The sequence below is a fragment of the Bos taurus genome, chromosome 25, assembly GCF_002263795.3.
Source record: "Bos taurus isolate L1 Dominette 01449 registration number 42190680 breed Hereford chromosome 25, ARS-UCD2.0, whole genome shotgun sequence".
Lineage (NCBI taxonomy): Eukaryota > Metazoa > Chordata > Mammalia > Artiodactyla > Bovidae > Bos > Bos taurus.
Window position 1 is genome coordinate 36,991,340 of NC_037352.1, and position 13,710 is coordinate 37,005,049.

The 13,710-nt window shown below is 52.6% G+C and overlaps 1 protein-coding gene across 1 annotated transcript; it reads left to right on the plus strand.

The window, feature by feature from the left end:
- The first annotated feature begins 17 nt into the window (after positions 1-17).
- PDAP1 (PDGFA associated protein 1) lies at positions 18-12,499 on the plus strand. The gene is made up of 6 exons (XM_002698216.7): positions 18-79; positions 3,474-3,565; positions 4,803-4,913; positions 7,862-7,983; positions 8,953-9,104; positions 11,749-12,499. Exons 1-6 carry the CDS (start codon positions 67-69, stop codon positions 11,805-11,807), a joined length of 549 nt encoding a protein of 182 aa, XP_002698262.1. The 5' UTR covers positions 18-66; the 3' UTR covers positions 11,808-12,499.
- Positions 12,500-13,710: the final 1,211 nt, after the last annotated feature.

Here is a 13,710-nt window from a genome sequence, read left to right on the forward strand (position 1 = left end):
GAGCCCGAGGAATTTCCGGTTCCGGTGTCAGCTCGAGGCGCCGCCGCCGCAGCCGCCGGAGCCGCGATGCCTAAAGGAGGTGAGGGGCGGGCGCGTGTCGCCCGCGGGCCTCGAGGAGCGGCCCGAGTCCGGCTCCCGCCGTCCAGTCAGCCCGCGGGCGCCTCAGAGAGCGACTCGGAGGGAGAGCGTCCGCTCCGCCTGAGGGCCTGGGCTGGGCCTCGACGCCCAATTGTCCCGCTTGGAGAAACTGAGGACCGTAGTAGTGGCCTCGAGCCGCTCCCGCGGGGGGCTGAGGAGATTTGGAGGCTCTGGGTCCTCGCCCACCCGGATGGCCCATCTAGGGCGCGTTCTCTCGGCTTGGGGGGGTCTGGAGTTTCCTACCCCTTTCAGGCTCGCCGGGGACTGAGTCACCGCGTCCCGCGCCAGAGGCGGGCCCGCCTGCCTCGCGCGTAAAACGTGGGCCTTCTCGGGCTCTGGGCGAGCTAGGCTTGCCTGTTGCGACCTAGCTGGATGCTCTTGAGCCTGGCCGACCTAGCTTTGACTGCCCTTTTCGAGCGGCTAGACGTGGGCCTTTGAGCCAGCCGCATAACCTCCCTGTGTGTTTGCAAGTATAGGGGTATGATTGTATCTACCTCATAATACTGATGCGAGTCTTGAAGTAGGCGATCCACGTGGAGGGCGCTGTATGCTGCTAATAGTCGCTAAGTGTCCAGTAAGCATTATCTATTGTCACTCCTCAGACTTTGCCAGTTCCTTGGCCAAGAAAGTAAAGAATCCATGGCGTCCCCGGTACGTTTGTACACCGTTCTCCATCCTCTTCCCCTACACTGTCTAGCCTTATGGCCTTGAACAAGTTGTTTAACTTCTCCCAGCCTGTTTTCCCCATCTGGAACACCTAGCTAATAACCCTTAGCCTGGAGAGTTGGGATCGGGGTCTTACATAGAGCCCTCGCCGTGCCTGACTACTCCTGGCGCAAAAGAGGTGTTCAGTTAATATTGGTCTCTCCTGTGACATGTTGGTTAACATGTCTCAGCCCACAGGAAGATCTGCTTGGAGCTTTTTCAAACCTAAATGACTTCCTGACTCTGCTCCCAGAGATGCTGGGGTTTTCAGAGCTGAATCTCTTTAAACGTAGTTTTCTAGTGGTTTATTCTGTGGTAGGAAGAGCTTGGTCTCCTCTGTGTCTCTCAGTCTTATGTTCTGCAAAAGGAGGGGTATTAGGGGTACCAACCTGGGTTCGATCCCTGGGTTGAGAAGAGTTCCTGGAGAAGGGAAAAGCTACCCACTCCAGTGTTCTGGCCTGGAGAATTCCATGGACTGTGTAGTACATGGGGTCGCAAAGAGTCAGACACGACTGAGCAACTTTCACTTCTGGTGCCAGAATTCTAAGAGCCCTACTTAATAGGTGCTTTGAGCCAAGGTTGGCGGTTACAATTAGAAAATCCTAAATAGGGATACTTGTTTAAATGACTTGGCCTTTTGGCTTGTGAAAGCTTTATGGGCAGATAACATTTACATTTTTGCTGGTGTTAATTTGCTTGAAAAGTAAGAGAGAACATGAAGATGTAAAAGTGTAAAATTCTCTAAGAGCCAAGGACCAACTCTTGTCTTTGTCATGAAACCTGTGAAACATTTTCAAAGGTGTGGAGAGCTTCTAATAAAAGTTACTGTAGACCAAGTTAAGATCAGTGTCCCATAGCCAGACATGCAGGGTCAGAGCCTGTAGTAGTCAATTTTGAGCTGTTTCTATTCCTTAGACCATTAAGAGGGCAAGAAATGTTGGGGTTTTGGATGGCAAACTTGATCTCTCACAATAGGACTTTGATGATCCTTGACTGAGACACCCTTGGGAATCCCAGGTAGTCATTAAAAATGGGTGGTGTGGTCTGTAGCAGCCCAATTATGGCTCTGCAGCTGCTGTCTAGGAAATTAGAGGAGGCTAGTATCTCTGCTGCTGTCTCTGGAGTTCAGAGCAGCTCTGGCTGCCTCATTATAGATTCTCTGCTCTCAGTGAGAGGGTCATGAGAAACCAGGTGGGCTGCAGCTTCCAGGAGAGGTGAAATGGATCCAGGCCACAGCCACCAGCATCCTCCAGAATAGCTGAGAAGGTGCCGCCCTGCTATGAAACTGGCTGTTGGCTTTGTGTGTGTGTGCTCAGTCGAGTCCAACTCTTTGCGACCCCATGTACTGTAGCCTGCCAGGCTCCTCTCCATGGAATTTTCCAGGCAAGAATACTGGAGCATGTTGTCATTTCCTCCTCCAGGGGATTTTTATAATCCAGAGATCGAACCTGTGTCTCTTGTGTCTCCTGCATTGGCAGGTGGATTCTTTACCACTGAGCCACCTGGGAAGCCTGTGGCAGGGGTCAGTCTAGTGTCTTGGTTTGAGAGAGTCAGGCTATAAAATTGATTCTCTGTGATGAACTTAAGTTGCTAGTTACATTTTTAACTCTTAGAAGGTAGTCAGTTTTATTTTCAACTTTACCTTTGTTTGGCAATTGTGTTTCTACTCCGAGCACAGAAAGTTTTCTCATATAGGTTTTAAGTTTTCCCTTTCTACCATAAATACCACTTAAATAATTATTAAGTAGCTTATATTCCCTGCATCTGTAGTAAATTGTCATTGTGACCAGTAGCTTTGTTTTTTCTTTTCCCCCCACACCATGTATTATTGGGAGGTGAGTGGGTATGTAATATCTTACCAAAAAACCTGATTGAACTTTTTGGTCAACCCAATATATATACACACTAGAAGAGTAACAGTTATAGCAAACTTACTTTGTAGTGCTCGTCTAGTGCCGAGCACTGATCCAACATCTTCACATACGTTAACAAATCCATCTTCACAACAATCCTATGTGGTAGGGAAACTGAGACTCAAAGATTAAGTACCTACCCAAAGTCACAAAACTATTAAGTGGTAGAGCTGAGATTTGAACCCAGGGATTGGACCCCAACATTTGTGCTCTTCACCACTCTGCTTTAGCTTTAAGTCTCCTTGTCTATAAAATGTGACCAGCCGTGATGTGCACCTTAGGTTTAATCTGGGACTCAAATGAGCCCCTGGCTGTGACAGAGCATTGCAAATAAAGAGCACTGTAGTGACAGCAGGGGTGAGGGTTACCCCTTCTCGTGATTGCATCTGAGTCCTCTGCGTGTGGATGAAGGGACCAGGGGACTTAGCGGGTCCCTCCCTGTGGTGCCCCCCACCCGGATCCCCCCTCAGGCCTCGGTGGTGGGAGCCGCATCCAGCAGGCGGTTTGGGGCTGCATCAGGTGATCACATGTCCCCTCTTTTGTCCCTTTGAACAGGTGAGGGGGAGGTACAGGTGGGTGGGCGGTCTTGGTGAGGGGCAATGGAGGTCGGCAGCCTCTGCTGAGAGCAGCTCAAGCGGGACACAGTCTGAAGTTCAGGGCAATCAAGGGAGCTAGCTGCCTTCCTGTTGCCTTCCTAAACTTCCGGTCCTTGTGCAGGGAGAAAGGGAGGCCACAAAGGCCGGGCCCGGCAATACACGAGCCCTGAGGAGATTGATGCGCAGCTCCAGGCTGAAAAGCAGAAGGCCCGGGTGAGTACGCGACTCTTCGGGCCACTCCAGTGGCCCAGGGTGGCACCCAGAGAGGCCGGGCAAGGACCACCCATCCTCTGGAGGAAGCCAACACCTGGGGTGTGGTTGGAGGGGGCGGGCGGCAGGCCTTTGGTTGACCACTTAGAGCTTTGTTTTCTCAGCAGTGGGTCCCTGCTCCTGTGTTGTGGGGGCTCTCCCTTACCACGGCCCTGCACATCTGCAGCGCGGGCGCTCCACACCCACCTTGTGTGATCTGGCCTCCGCCAGCCCTGCTGGGACTTGACACCCTGCCTTCCCCCTCCCGCCACTGGCGAGAGTGCCATCCGTGCTTAGCACCCCCTCCTGCCTGCTCCCCTCACTGGTGCTCCCCACCCTTCCCCCTCCAGTCTCAGCTTAGGAGGTCCCTCTGTCCCTCCGTGCTTTTTCCAGCCCACTGTCAGGAAACAGAGCATGTTTCCGTCGTTGGTGTCCGTGACCCTCCCACACCATTAGATCCTCACCTGGATGAGGGCCACAGGGAGCTGTCAGTGCGGATGACTGAAGCGTGACGTGTGAGGAAGAAGCCACAGTCGGGGAGGGTCTGATGGAGCAGCCTGCGGCTGAGCAGGACCTTGGAGGATGTGTGGGCAGGAGCTAAGGGGGTGGAAATGCTTACGGTTTTTGTCAGGGATGTTTCTAGTAGGGAGGCAAGAAAGGTAGAGGGAGGCGGCGCAGCAGGGCATCTTTGTGGGCAGTTTGGAGTGACTGACCTGCCCCTGACTGTGGGAGTGGAAAGTGGGGGAGGGAAGAGGCTTGCCTGGGAAAACGAGTACAAACTGGCAGCTGCATGTGGCAGCAGGGACAGTGGGAGGGAAACCGAGCGGGACAGTGGTTTCCAGCCCCACAGCCAAGTCCTGTGGACTCTGGGAGACAAGCTGTGTACCAAGGCGGTCCCAGGCACCTGGGCTGAAAAGAGGAGCAGGGCCTTGTATGGCTGTGTGAGGGGTTGGTTCACAACCCCTGGCAAAGGCTTGGGAAAGGCTTCTAGGCTGTGGAGCCAAGTGAACAGGCTGCCTGTGACCCAGGTCCCCCGTGGGGCCAGCGCAGCAGAGTAGGACTCTTACCATACTTGGTCCCAGCCTTCTGGGGGCTTAATTTCTCAAGGTTCACAATCTGGGGCAGGAGGGATGGGAGGATCATGGTCTTGGGAGTTTGGTTTGCATCTTTTGATTCCTCAGATTGCCCATTTCTGAAACAGGAAGAAGAGGAACAAGGAGAAGAAGGTGGAGATGGGGCTGCAGGTGACCCAAAAAAAGAGAAGAAATCCCTAGATTCAGATGAGAGCGAGGATGAAGAAGATGATTACCAGGTACTGAGTCTGATGGGGACCTGGGTTCTAGACTCATCCATTCAGCAAATGTTCATCAGTGGTTTCGCAGCCCCCGTGGTACATGCAGACAGAGTCTTTCCACTTAAGGGTTTGCATTGAAATAAGATAGAGACAATAAGGAAGTCCGTGAACAGTATAATTTCAGGTAGCCAGAAATATCATGAATAAGATGATCCATGATTGAGGATACATGATTGAGGAGTGGTGCGTGGTGAGAAGGTGACTTTTAAACTGAGATCTGAAAAACAAGGCGGAGCCAGTCACATGAAAATTGTTTGGCTGAGTCGTTGAGGCAGCCAGGTTAGCAAGTGCAGTCCGGGGGTCAGAATAACCTAGGCAGGTCCAGGGAACAGAGAGGCTAGTGGGGCTGTGACTTGGTGGGTAAGAAGTGGAGTTAGGAATGGAGGAGGAGCAGTTGGCAAGGCAGCACGTGTGCGGTTGTGAAGGGGTTTTGGTTTAATTGTAGCAGGTAGTGGGCAGCTGGTAAAGTGGGATGTGGGCGAGAGAGCACCAGTGCGTGCGTGCGTGCTTAGTCACTTTAGTCATGTTTGCCTCTTGTGACCCTGTGGACTGCAGCCTGCCAGGCTCCTCAGTCCATGGGATTCTCCAGGCAAGAATACGGGCCAGATTTGCTTATATCTGCACAGTGAGTTGTACAGTGTTGAGTGTAGAAGCCGAGAGCTGGTAGCAGGTATCCAGACAAGAAATTGTAACTTGACTTAAGGGGGTGGCAGTCAGATCAGATCAGATCAGTCGCTCAGTCCTGTCCGACTCTTTGCGACCCCATGAATCGCAGCACGCCAGGCCTCCCTGTCCATCACCAACTCCCGGAGTTCACTCAGACTCACGTCCATCGAGTCAGTGATGCCATCCAGCCATCTCATCCTCTGTCGTCCCCTTCTCCTCCTGTCCCCAATCCCTCCCAGCATCAGAGTCTTTTCCAATGAGTCAACTCTTCACATCAGGTGGCCAAAGTACTAGAGTTTCAGCTTTAGCATCATTCCTTCCAAAGAAATCCCAGGGCTGATCTCCTTCAAAATGGACTGGTTGGATCTCCTTGCAGTCCAAGGGACTCAAGAGTCTTCTCCAACACCACAGTTCAAAAGCATCAATTCTTCAGCGTTCAGCCTTCTTCACAGTCCAACTCTCACATCCATACATGACCACAGGGAAAACCATAGCCATGACTAGATGAACCTTTGTTGGCAAAGTAATGTCTCTGCTTCTGAATATGCTATTTGGTTGGTCATAACTTTCCTTCCAAGGAGTAAGCGTCTTTTAATTTCATGGCTGCAGTCACCATCTGCAGTGATTTTGGAGCCCAGAAAAATAAAGTCTGATACTGTTTCCACTCTTTCCCCATCTATTTCCCATGAAGTGGTGAGACCGGATGCCATGATCTTCGTTTTCTGAATGTTGAGCTTTAAGCCAATTTTTTCACTCTCTACTTTCACTTTCATCAAGAGGCTTTTGAGTTCCTCTTCACTTTCTGCCATAAGGGTGGTGTCATCTGCATATCTGAGGTGACTGATATTTCTCCCGGCAATCTTGATTCCAGCTGTGTTTCTTCCAGTCCAGCGTTTCTCATGATGTACTCTGCATAGAAGTTAAATAAGCAGGGTGACAATATACAGCCTTGACGTACTCTTTTTCCTATTTGGAACCGTCTGTTGTTCCATGTCCAGTTCTAACTGTTGCTTCCTGACCTGCATACAAATTTCTCAAGAGGCAGATCAGGTGGTTTGGTATTCCCATCTCTTTCAGAATTTTCCACAGTTTATTGTGATCCACACAGTCAAAGGCTTTGGCATAGTCAATAAAGCAGAAATAGATGTTTTTCTGGAACTCTCTTGCTTTTTCCATGATCCAGCGGATGTTGGCAATTTGATCTCTGGTTCCTCTGCCTTTTCTAAAACCAGCTTGAACATCAGGAAGTTCACGGTTCACATATTGCTGAAGCCTAGCAGTGGAGAAAAGTGGGCAGATTCAAGCTGTGTTTTAAAGATGAACTCGTTGGGATTTGTCCGGGGTTGGGGTGGTGGGACTAAGGGGAAAGAGAAACAAGGCCTTGCTCGGGCTTGTGGGGAAGAACGGGCTGAGTCTGCAGTTCTGTTTTAGATGAGTTAAACTTGGGATGTCAGGTATCTAGGTAAGGTATGTCCACGTACCGGTTGGGTAGAGGTACCTGGAGCTCTGTGCAGTGCTCTGATGAACAGGTGTTTGGAAGCTCTCTCCCTGGTCTCTTCCGAGATCAGCCGAGATCGGGCGCCTTCAGGCTGATAAGGCCGGAGACTCTCCCTGGTCTCTTAAAGAGAACAGCTGGGTTGACAGGGCCTGAAACTTTGATCAAACCTGTTGCATCAAGCACTTGTGCTCTCATTACTTTCTACACTTTGCCTGGGAAGCTGGGAGGTGCAAGCTGCAGGTCCGCCTCCCAAACCTGCAGACATTGAGCTCGTTCCCAGGTCCCACTTCCCCGCAAGCAACTGCTCTGGAGACCCAGCATGGCTAGCAGCCAGGCGTGAGGTTCCATGGAAACGGCTTTCAGAGGCTGAGCTCTAAGTGAGGGAGTACCTCTGTGCTGAGAGCTTGTGAATTGGGCTTGGGTTCACATCTCCTGTCTACTTCTTGGTTGATGTCAGGCATTTTATTGTGTCTCTGCTCTGCTGCCTGTGAAACTAGGGTGACAGTCCCTGGTGGCCTGGACACGGCACAGGCTGGACTTGGTCACCCGTACTCCCGCTGCATCTCCTGGGCTGGTTCAGACACGCCTGAGCTCTGTTCCCACCGTGACCGTGTGATCTGAGTGTCACACGGCCTGGGGAGGAGCAGTTTGTTCTAGTCCAGGCAGGCTGTGGAGATGGGGGTGGCCCTCGGGCACTGCAGAACCAAGTTTCTCCAATGTCCGGCTTCTTGTCCTATCTTAGCAAAAGCGCAAAGGCGTGGAAGGGCTCATCGACATTGAAAACCCCAACCGGGTGGCACAGACAACCAAAAAAGTCACACAGCTGGACCTGGACGGGCCCAAGGAACTGTCACGGAGAGAGAGGTAACTGCTGCTTCTGAGCCTCGTGGCTTCGGCTGGGGGCTGAGGCCCCAGCTCCTCTGCCCTCACTTCTGGGCCCTGAGGTCTCCAGTGGCCGGATGGGGGCTCCAGTTGTGGTGTTTATTTCTATATGATCTCATTCCCCAAAGGCCCTTTAGAAGTTTCTCGGGAACAAAAAAAAAAAAGTTTTTTTCACCAGTGGAAACATAGGGAAAATGCAACAGCAGATTCAGACCTGAGCGTTACACTTGAGGTAATCCCTGGGGATGCGGACATGCTACAGCCCCTCCCTCAGGACACTCTGCTCCAGGGTCACCTCCCTTATCCAGCCTGATCAGACCCTCCTGACCTGCGTCCGTCCTTGACGTCATGGCTGTGGGGTTGGGGGCCTGTACTGATGGGCAGTGTGGGGAGACCCACCAGTTGCCCAGTCCTCTCTCGTCTCAGATGAAAACGAGGCTTCAGAGAGCTCCCTGTGGGCGGTGTGAGGCTCGCACCTGAGGGCTAAAGTGCCCTGCACATGGCTCGTCTCTGTTTTCATGCTTACCTAGTGGTGTCTGGGGCCTCACAGGAGGTTGTGGGCCACTAGGAAAAGCCACCGTGATTTCTCTCCTGATTGTGCTCTTTGATTTAAATCCACCTTGCTGTGCTGACCCCATGAGAGCTGAATAGGGTCTCTGTAAACCCCACGGGGAAGGCCCACCAGCTTGGGGTGTGACTGAAGGCTGCCTGAGACCCTCCCCCTCCAACTGCCTTCTCACCACTGAGGACCGCCCACCCCCCAAGGTAGCAGAGTGACAGACGGCCTTTACTAACTTGCCTGTGAGTGTCTGTCAGGGAGGGGCCACTTGGCCACAGCCCCTCCTCCACTTGGGCCTCGGCCCCAGTGTTTGGCCTTGATTCTGGCTCCCGCCTCCGGCTCAGCTGACTGGTGGGGAAGATGTCCCCTGTGACACCCCTTTACCCAAACAGAGAAGAAATTGAGAAGCAGAAAGCGAAAGAGCGTTACATGAAGATGCATTTAGCGGGGAAGACAGAGCAAGCCAAGGCTGACCTTGCCCGGCTGGCGATCATCCGAAAACAGCGGGAAGAGGCTGCCAGGAAGAAGGAAGAAGAGAGGAAAGGTAAGTCTGAGCCACTGGCGTGGCAGCCTGACCCTGGCTCTGGATGGAGTGAAGCCCTGTACTTCGATGTCTTGCTGTGAGGTGGGTTTGGGCCAGATTGCTCAGGAGGCTGTGTGTGTGTGTGTGTTTCTGTCAGATGGAGGTGGGCGTTCCTGCCTGCCACCTCCCAGGATTCTGGAAGGGTCCAGCAGCAGGAGAATTGAATCTCAGCAGAGCAATGTCCACAGCATTTGAGGGAGGCCTCAATGCACCTACTTTGGAGGCTAGAAGGTTCCACTAAGTCTCTGGTGCCTTGTATAGCCAGGAGACCTGCTTGGCATCACCATTGTATGTCTCAGGGGCTTGGGAGGGTGTGGTGGGCTGGGCTTCCCAGATGAAATCTGGCCCAGGTGTCCCTGTTCCCCATGCCTTCCTTCCAGTGGGGCCGAAGGTGGTAGGGTTCTTCCAGGCCAGGTTGGCTGTGAGGAATTGGTCTGGTTTAAAGGAGTGTTTGTCTCAGGACCTTCTGGCCTTGTGCACTCCTTTCTCCATCTGTGGGGGAGCCATGAGTGTTGGGAATCTTGCTGTCCTGCATTCTAGAGGCCAAGAGATGCCCCGGAGAAGGCAATGGCACCCCACTCCAGTACTCTTGCCTGGAAAATCCCATGGACGGAGGAGCCTGGTAGGCTGTAGTCCATGGGGTCGCGAAGAGTCGGACATGACTGAGCGACTTCACTTTCACTTTTCACTTTCATGCATTGGAGAAGGAAATGGCAACCTGCCGGGGACCAGCCCCAGCTGATCCAGGGTACTCGAAGGAGAGACGGCGTCGGCGAGGGTCAGGATACGATAGTTTCAATTAGATATTAATTAGAGATATAAAGAGTAATAGACTAAGGATAGCTCAGTAGGAAAATTCAGTGGAGAAAAGAGGCTGAGTAGCTTGGTTTACGCGGGGGACCAATAAAACTTCAAGACAAGAAGCTTGCACCACTTACGTAGGCCGCAGGCGTCCTTCCGTTCTCCCGAAGGAGAGGAGACACTGAGGCCTCCCCGGTCGGATCTTAGAAGCCCAGGCAAAATTAGTAAGCTTGGTGGGTTCCGCGCTCCAGATGGAGACTCAGCCAGAGGGAGAGAGAGACATGGGGAGACCAGTATTTTGAGAAACTGATCCCAATCCTTTATTTTCCAGAGTCTGTTTTTATACACTGAGATGTTATACAAAAGTCACGTGGGGACAGCAGTCCTGACTTTTATTAAAGTCAGGTGCTTCACACAAATGTATACAGAGGTCTTAGGGGTGTTACATCATCTTCTGGCCAGGGGGGCCTGCTGACAATTTACGACCCTCTCCTTGTGACAGCGGTCAGTCAATCAGGACACTTATTTCTCCAGGGCTGATTATTCTCAAAACAGACGCCACCCAAGTAAAGTTACACTCCTACAGGGTGAGGGTGTAGTGGGTTTTAGTTAAGGAAAGAATTTACTTAGCCTAAGGTCTAACGTGATTAATATCAAAGGTTAATACTTATTTCTTCTATATATTCATTAATGTGTGTAAGGGCAGGGGATGTGGAGACTTAGCAACAAACATTGGCTCAACAAATGAAAAACCCTTCACCAACACAATTTCTAATTAGCCCATTATACTTATACTAATAGTTTTCTAACTTTTCTAAGGAACCTGTTTTTAGAAGGTTTAAAGCATCTCGTGCCTCTCATGGTTGGGAGGCTGTGAGCAATCACATGTGGCCGGACGAGCCTGTCAGGCAGGCCAGAGAACCTTCAGAGGAGTTTGTAGGTTAAAACACTCTTGCCACACCCAAGAGTTTTTATTGACTGGAGCTCTAGGTTAACTCCTTCTCCGAAAGAGGTGGTGGGGGACAGCCCCCCGTAAAGTCAGAGGTGTAGGTAAGAGCACAAAGTAGTAAAGTAGGCAGGCTCTGGTTATGGGGTAGACGCTCGAGGATTTCCAGGGGGACTCCTGAGGCTCGATCCCGCCTTTGCGTATGTCGAGCCTCCTTCCTCATGACCTTTGCCATGGGCGGAGTACCTCACTCTGGCCCCCAACAGCAACCCACTCCAGTGTTCTTGCCAGGAGCATCCCAGGGACGGGGGAGCCTGGTGGGCTGCCGTCTATGGGATCGCACAGAGTCGGACACAACTGAAGTGACTTAGCAGCAGCAGCAGCAGAGATGCCCCAGGGCATTATCACCACGTTGGAGATACCAGGTGATCTCAGCTGCCCATCAGTCGCTTGTTTCACAAACCCCAAGCAGGAAAGGGCTGTGTGTGTGACTGCTTGAATGTTGCTGATTTCAGACTTCAGAAGCCACAGGGAGAGGTTGGAATTACAGAGTTCTGGGAGCAGGCTAAGAAGAGTTTCTATCTGCCCAGTAGATTGCATGTTGGTGGGCCTTTGTGGAGGGGGGTAACCACCCAAACTCAGCAAGAATGTCTGGACACGTGGGTCCAGTGGCTTCCATGGGAGGGCGTCAGGCAGGGCCCTTCTTGGTCTCTTCCTCATCTGCCAGCTGAGCCAGTTGCACAGACTGTTCTCTGAGGCCTCCTGAACCTACATTTCGCTGATTCTGGGGTGTGCGGGGCTGTGTGTGTGGAAGGGTGGTTTCGTCTTTTTGTGACTCTCTCTCTTCCTATTTCTCAGCAAAAGATGATGCGACCTTGTCAGGAAAACGAATGCAGTCTCTCTCCCTGAACAAGTAGAACCTGTGCGAGGAGAGACCAGGGAACTGGGCCGTGCTGCCAGGACCTCTGCTGCGTCTCACCCGCCCTGTGCCCTGGCGCCGCTGCAGCAGCCCCTCGTGGCGAGGAGCCCCCCATGGCCTGGGACCTCCTCTTCATCTTGGCACGGAAATCGTTTGGGGGGATGGTGGGGGGGGGGCTGGGGGAGGGGCAGCTGCTATCTTTGAGACAGAAAGATGCAGGACAGCATTTCATATGTAACCATTCAAATGTTTTGGCTGTTTTTAGAATTCAGAACCCTTGTTGGGGGGTACCTGGGAGGTAGGTTAAGAGGAGCTTCCGTTTGTCTGGTAGATTGCAGGGCAGGGGGCAGCTGGGGCTGCAGTAGGGGCTGACAAGTTTGTGATGGCCTGTCTGCCCACCCCTCCCCGGTCTGTGTTCCCTGGGTGCTCACTCAGAGAGGCTGGCAGCTGGCAGCCCGTGCCCATGGGTCCCTGAGGGTCACGGCTCATCCCGGCCAGTCCCCTCTGACAGATGCTTCCCCTGCCCCTCCCACCCCACTCCCTGCCCCCTACTCTGGCCAGGCCCTCGCCTGTTCGTAACCTTGCCCACAGATCACTTCGAGAAACCTGTTTACTGTGCAGCACCCAGGCACAACACGCTCCACAAATCCAACTTGTATATTTGGCAAATTAAACTTGACATTATCGTAATCCTGGTTCTGTGGTCGCTCTTGGGGGCCCCCATGCCTGAGCTGTTTTCACCCAGCAGGACCCAGTGTCCCTCTCAGACCCACCCCACGGGGTTCCGGTGCCACCAGTCCTGGGTACAGGGACTGGACCCTGGGCATCCGAGCCAGGAAGGACCACAGGATACAGGAACCACCCGTCTCTTCTTTAACCACCCAGGGACCTTAAGCCAGAGGGGCTGGGGCCTGCGCGCAGGTTTGAGTCCTGTCCTCCTGGTGTCCCCTGGTGGTGCCAGCCCCAGGATTTCAGTGCTGGGAGGAAGCGACCCAACACCCAGCACTACTGCTTGGCCTTACTTGTTACTACCTCGTTCGCGGTGGGTGGCGGTCGGGAAACCCAGGCTTGGCTCAGTCACGTGGGTTCCGCCACAGTGCCTATCTTACTATGCGGCCAGCCCTCTGGAAGGGGCGCCACTTCCCAAACAGCAGCCTCCTGAGTGGTGAACAGGTGCCAGGCACAGGTTTGCTCAAGAATAATGGGGAGCTGGGGGGCTTCCCAGGTGGTGCAGTGGTAAAGAACCTGGTTGCCAAGGTGGGAGATGCCAGAGATGCAGGTCTGATTGCTGGGTGGGAAGGGCCTCTGGAGAAGGAAATAGCAGCCGCATTCAGTCCTCTTGCCTGAAACATCCCATGGACAGAGGAGCCGTCCATGGACAGGGTTACCATCCATGGGGTCACAGAGTCAGATGCGGCTGATCACACAGGCACATGGGGAACCATATAGCCTGATTTTTATTTCCTGATTTAAAAAATCCGTGGGTGTCCTCCAACTCCAGAGGTTATTCTGAGAACAGAGAGGCCCCAGGACAGTGGGAGAGAAGCCACCTTTAGGTACCATTTTTCCTGTAAATGTGGGCCTAGTTCACCGTTAGAAGATCTATTGATGTAACGCATTACCTAGACTAAAAACCATGTGATTTAAAAAACCCAGTAAAATAGGTCCTAAAAAAATGAGCAGTTATTAGAAACCAACCTCAAACATCAAATAGAGAAACAGTAATTTCCTTTAAAGCCCAGAACCAGCCCAGAGTGTACAGTCACCACTCTTGGCATCTGACTGCTGAGTGAGTGACCCTGGCAGCTCCCAAGCTGGACTGCGGCAGGAAGCAACCACAGGGGAGCCGCCTCTGTGTGAAGATCAGCTGTGCTGGCAAACGGCAGGAAGCTACCAGTGCC

Excerpts from the sequence above, each read along its gene's own strand:
- PDAP1 (XM_002698216.7), top strand. Across the intron at positions 4,914-7,861 it reads ATGAAGAAGATGATTACCAG|CAAAAGCGCAAAGGCGTGGA; the intron begins GTACTGAGTCTG and ends GTCCTATCTTAG. Across the intron at positions 9,105-11,748 it reads GAAGGAAGAAGAGAGGAAAG|CAAAAGATGATGCGACCTTG; the intron begins GTAAGTCTGAGC and ends CCTATTTCTCAG.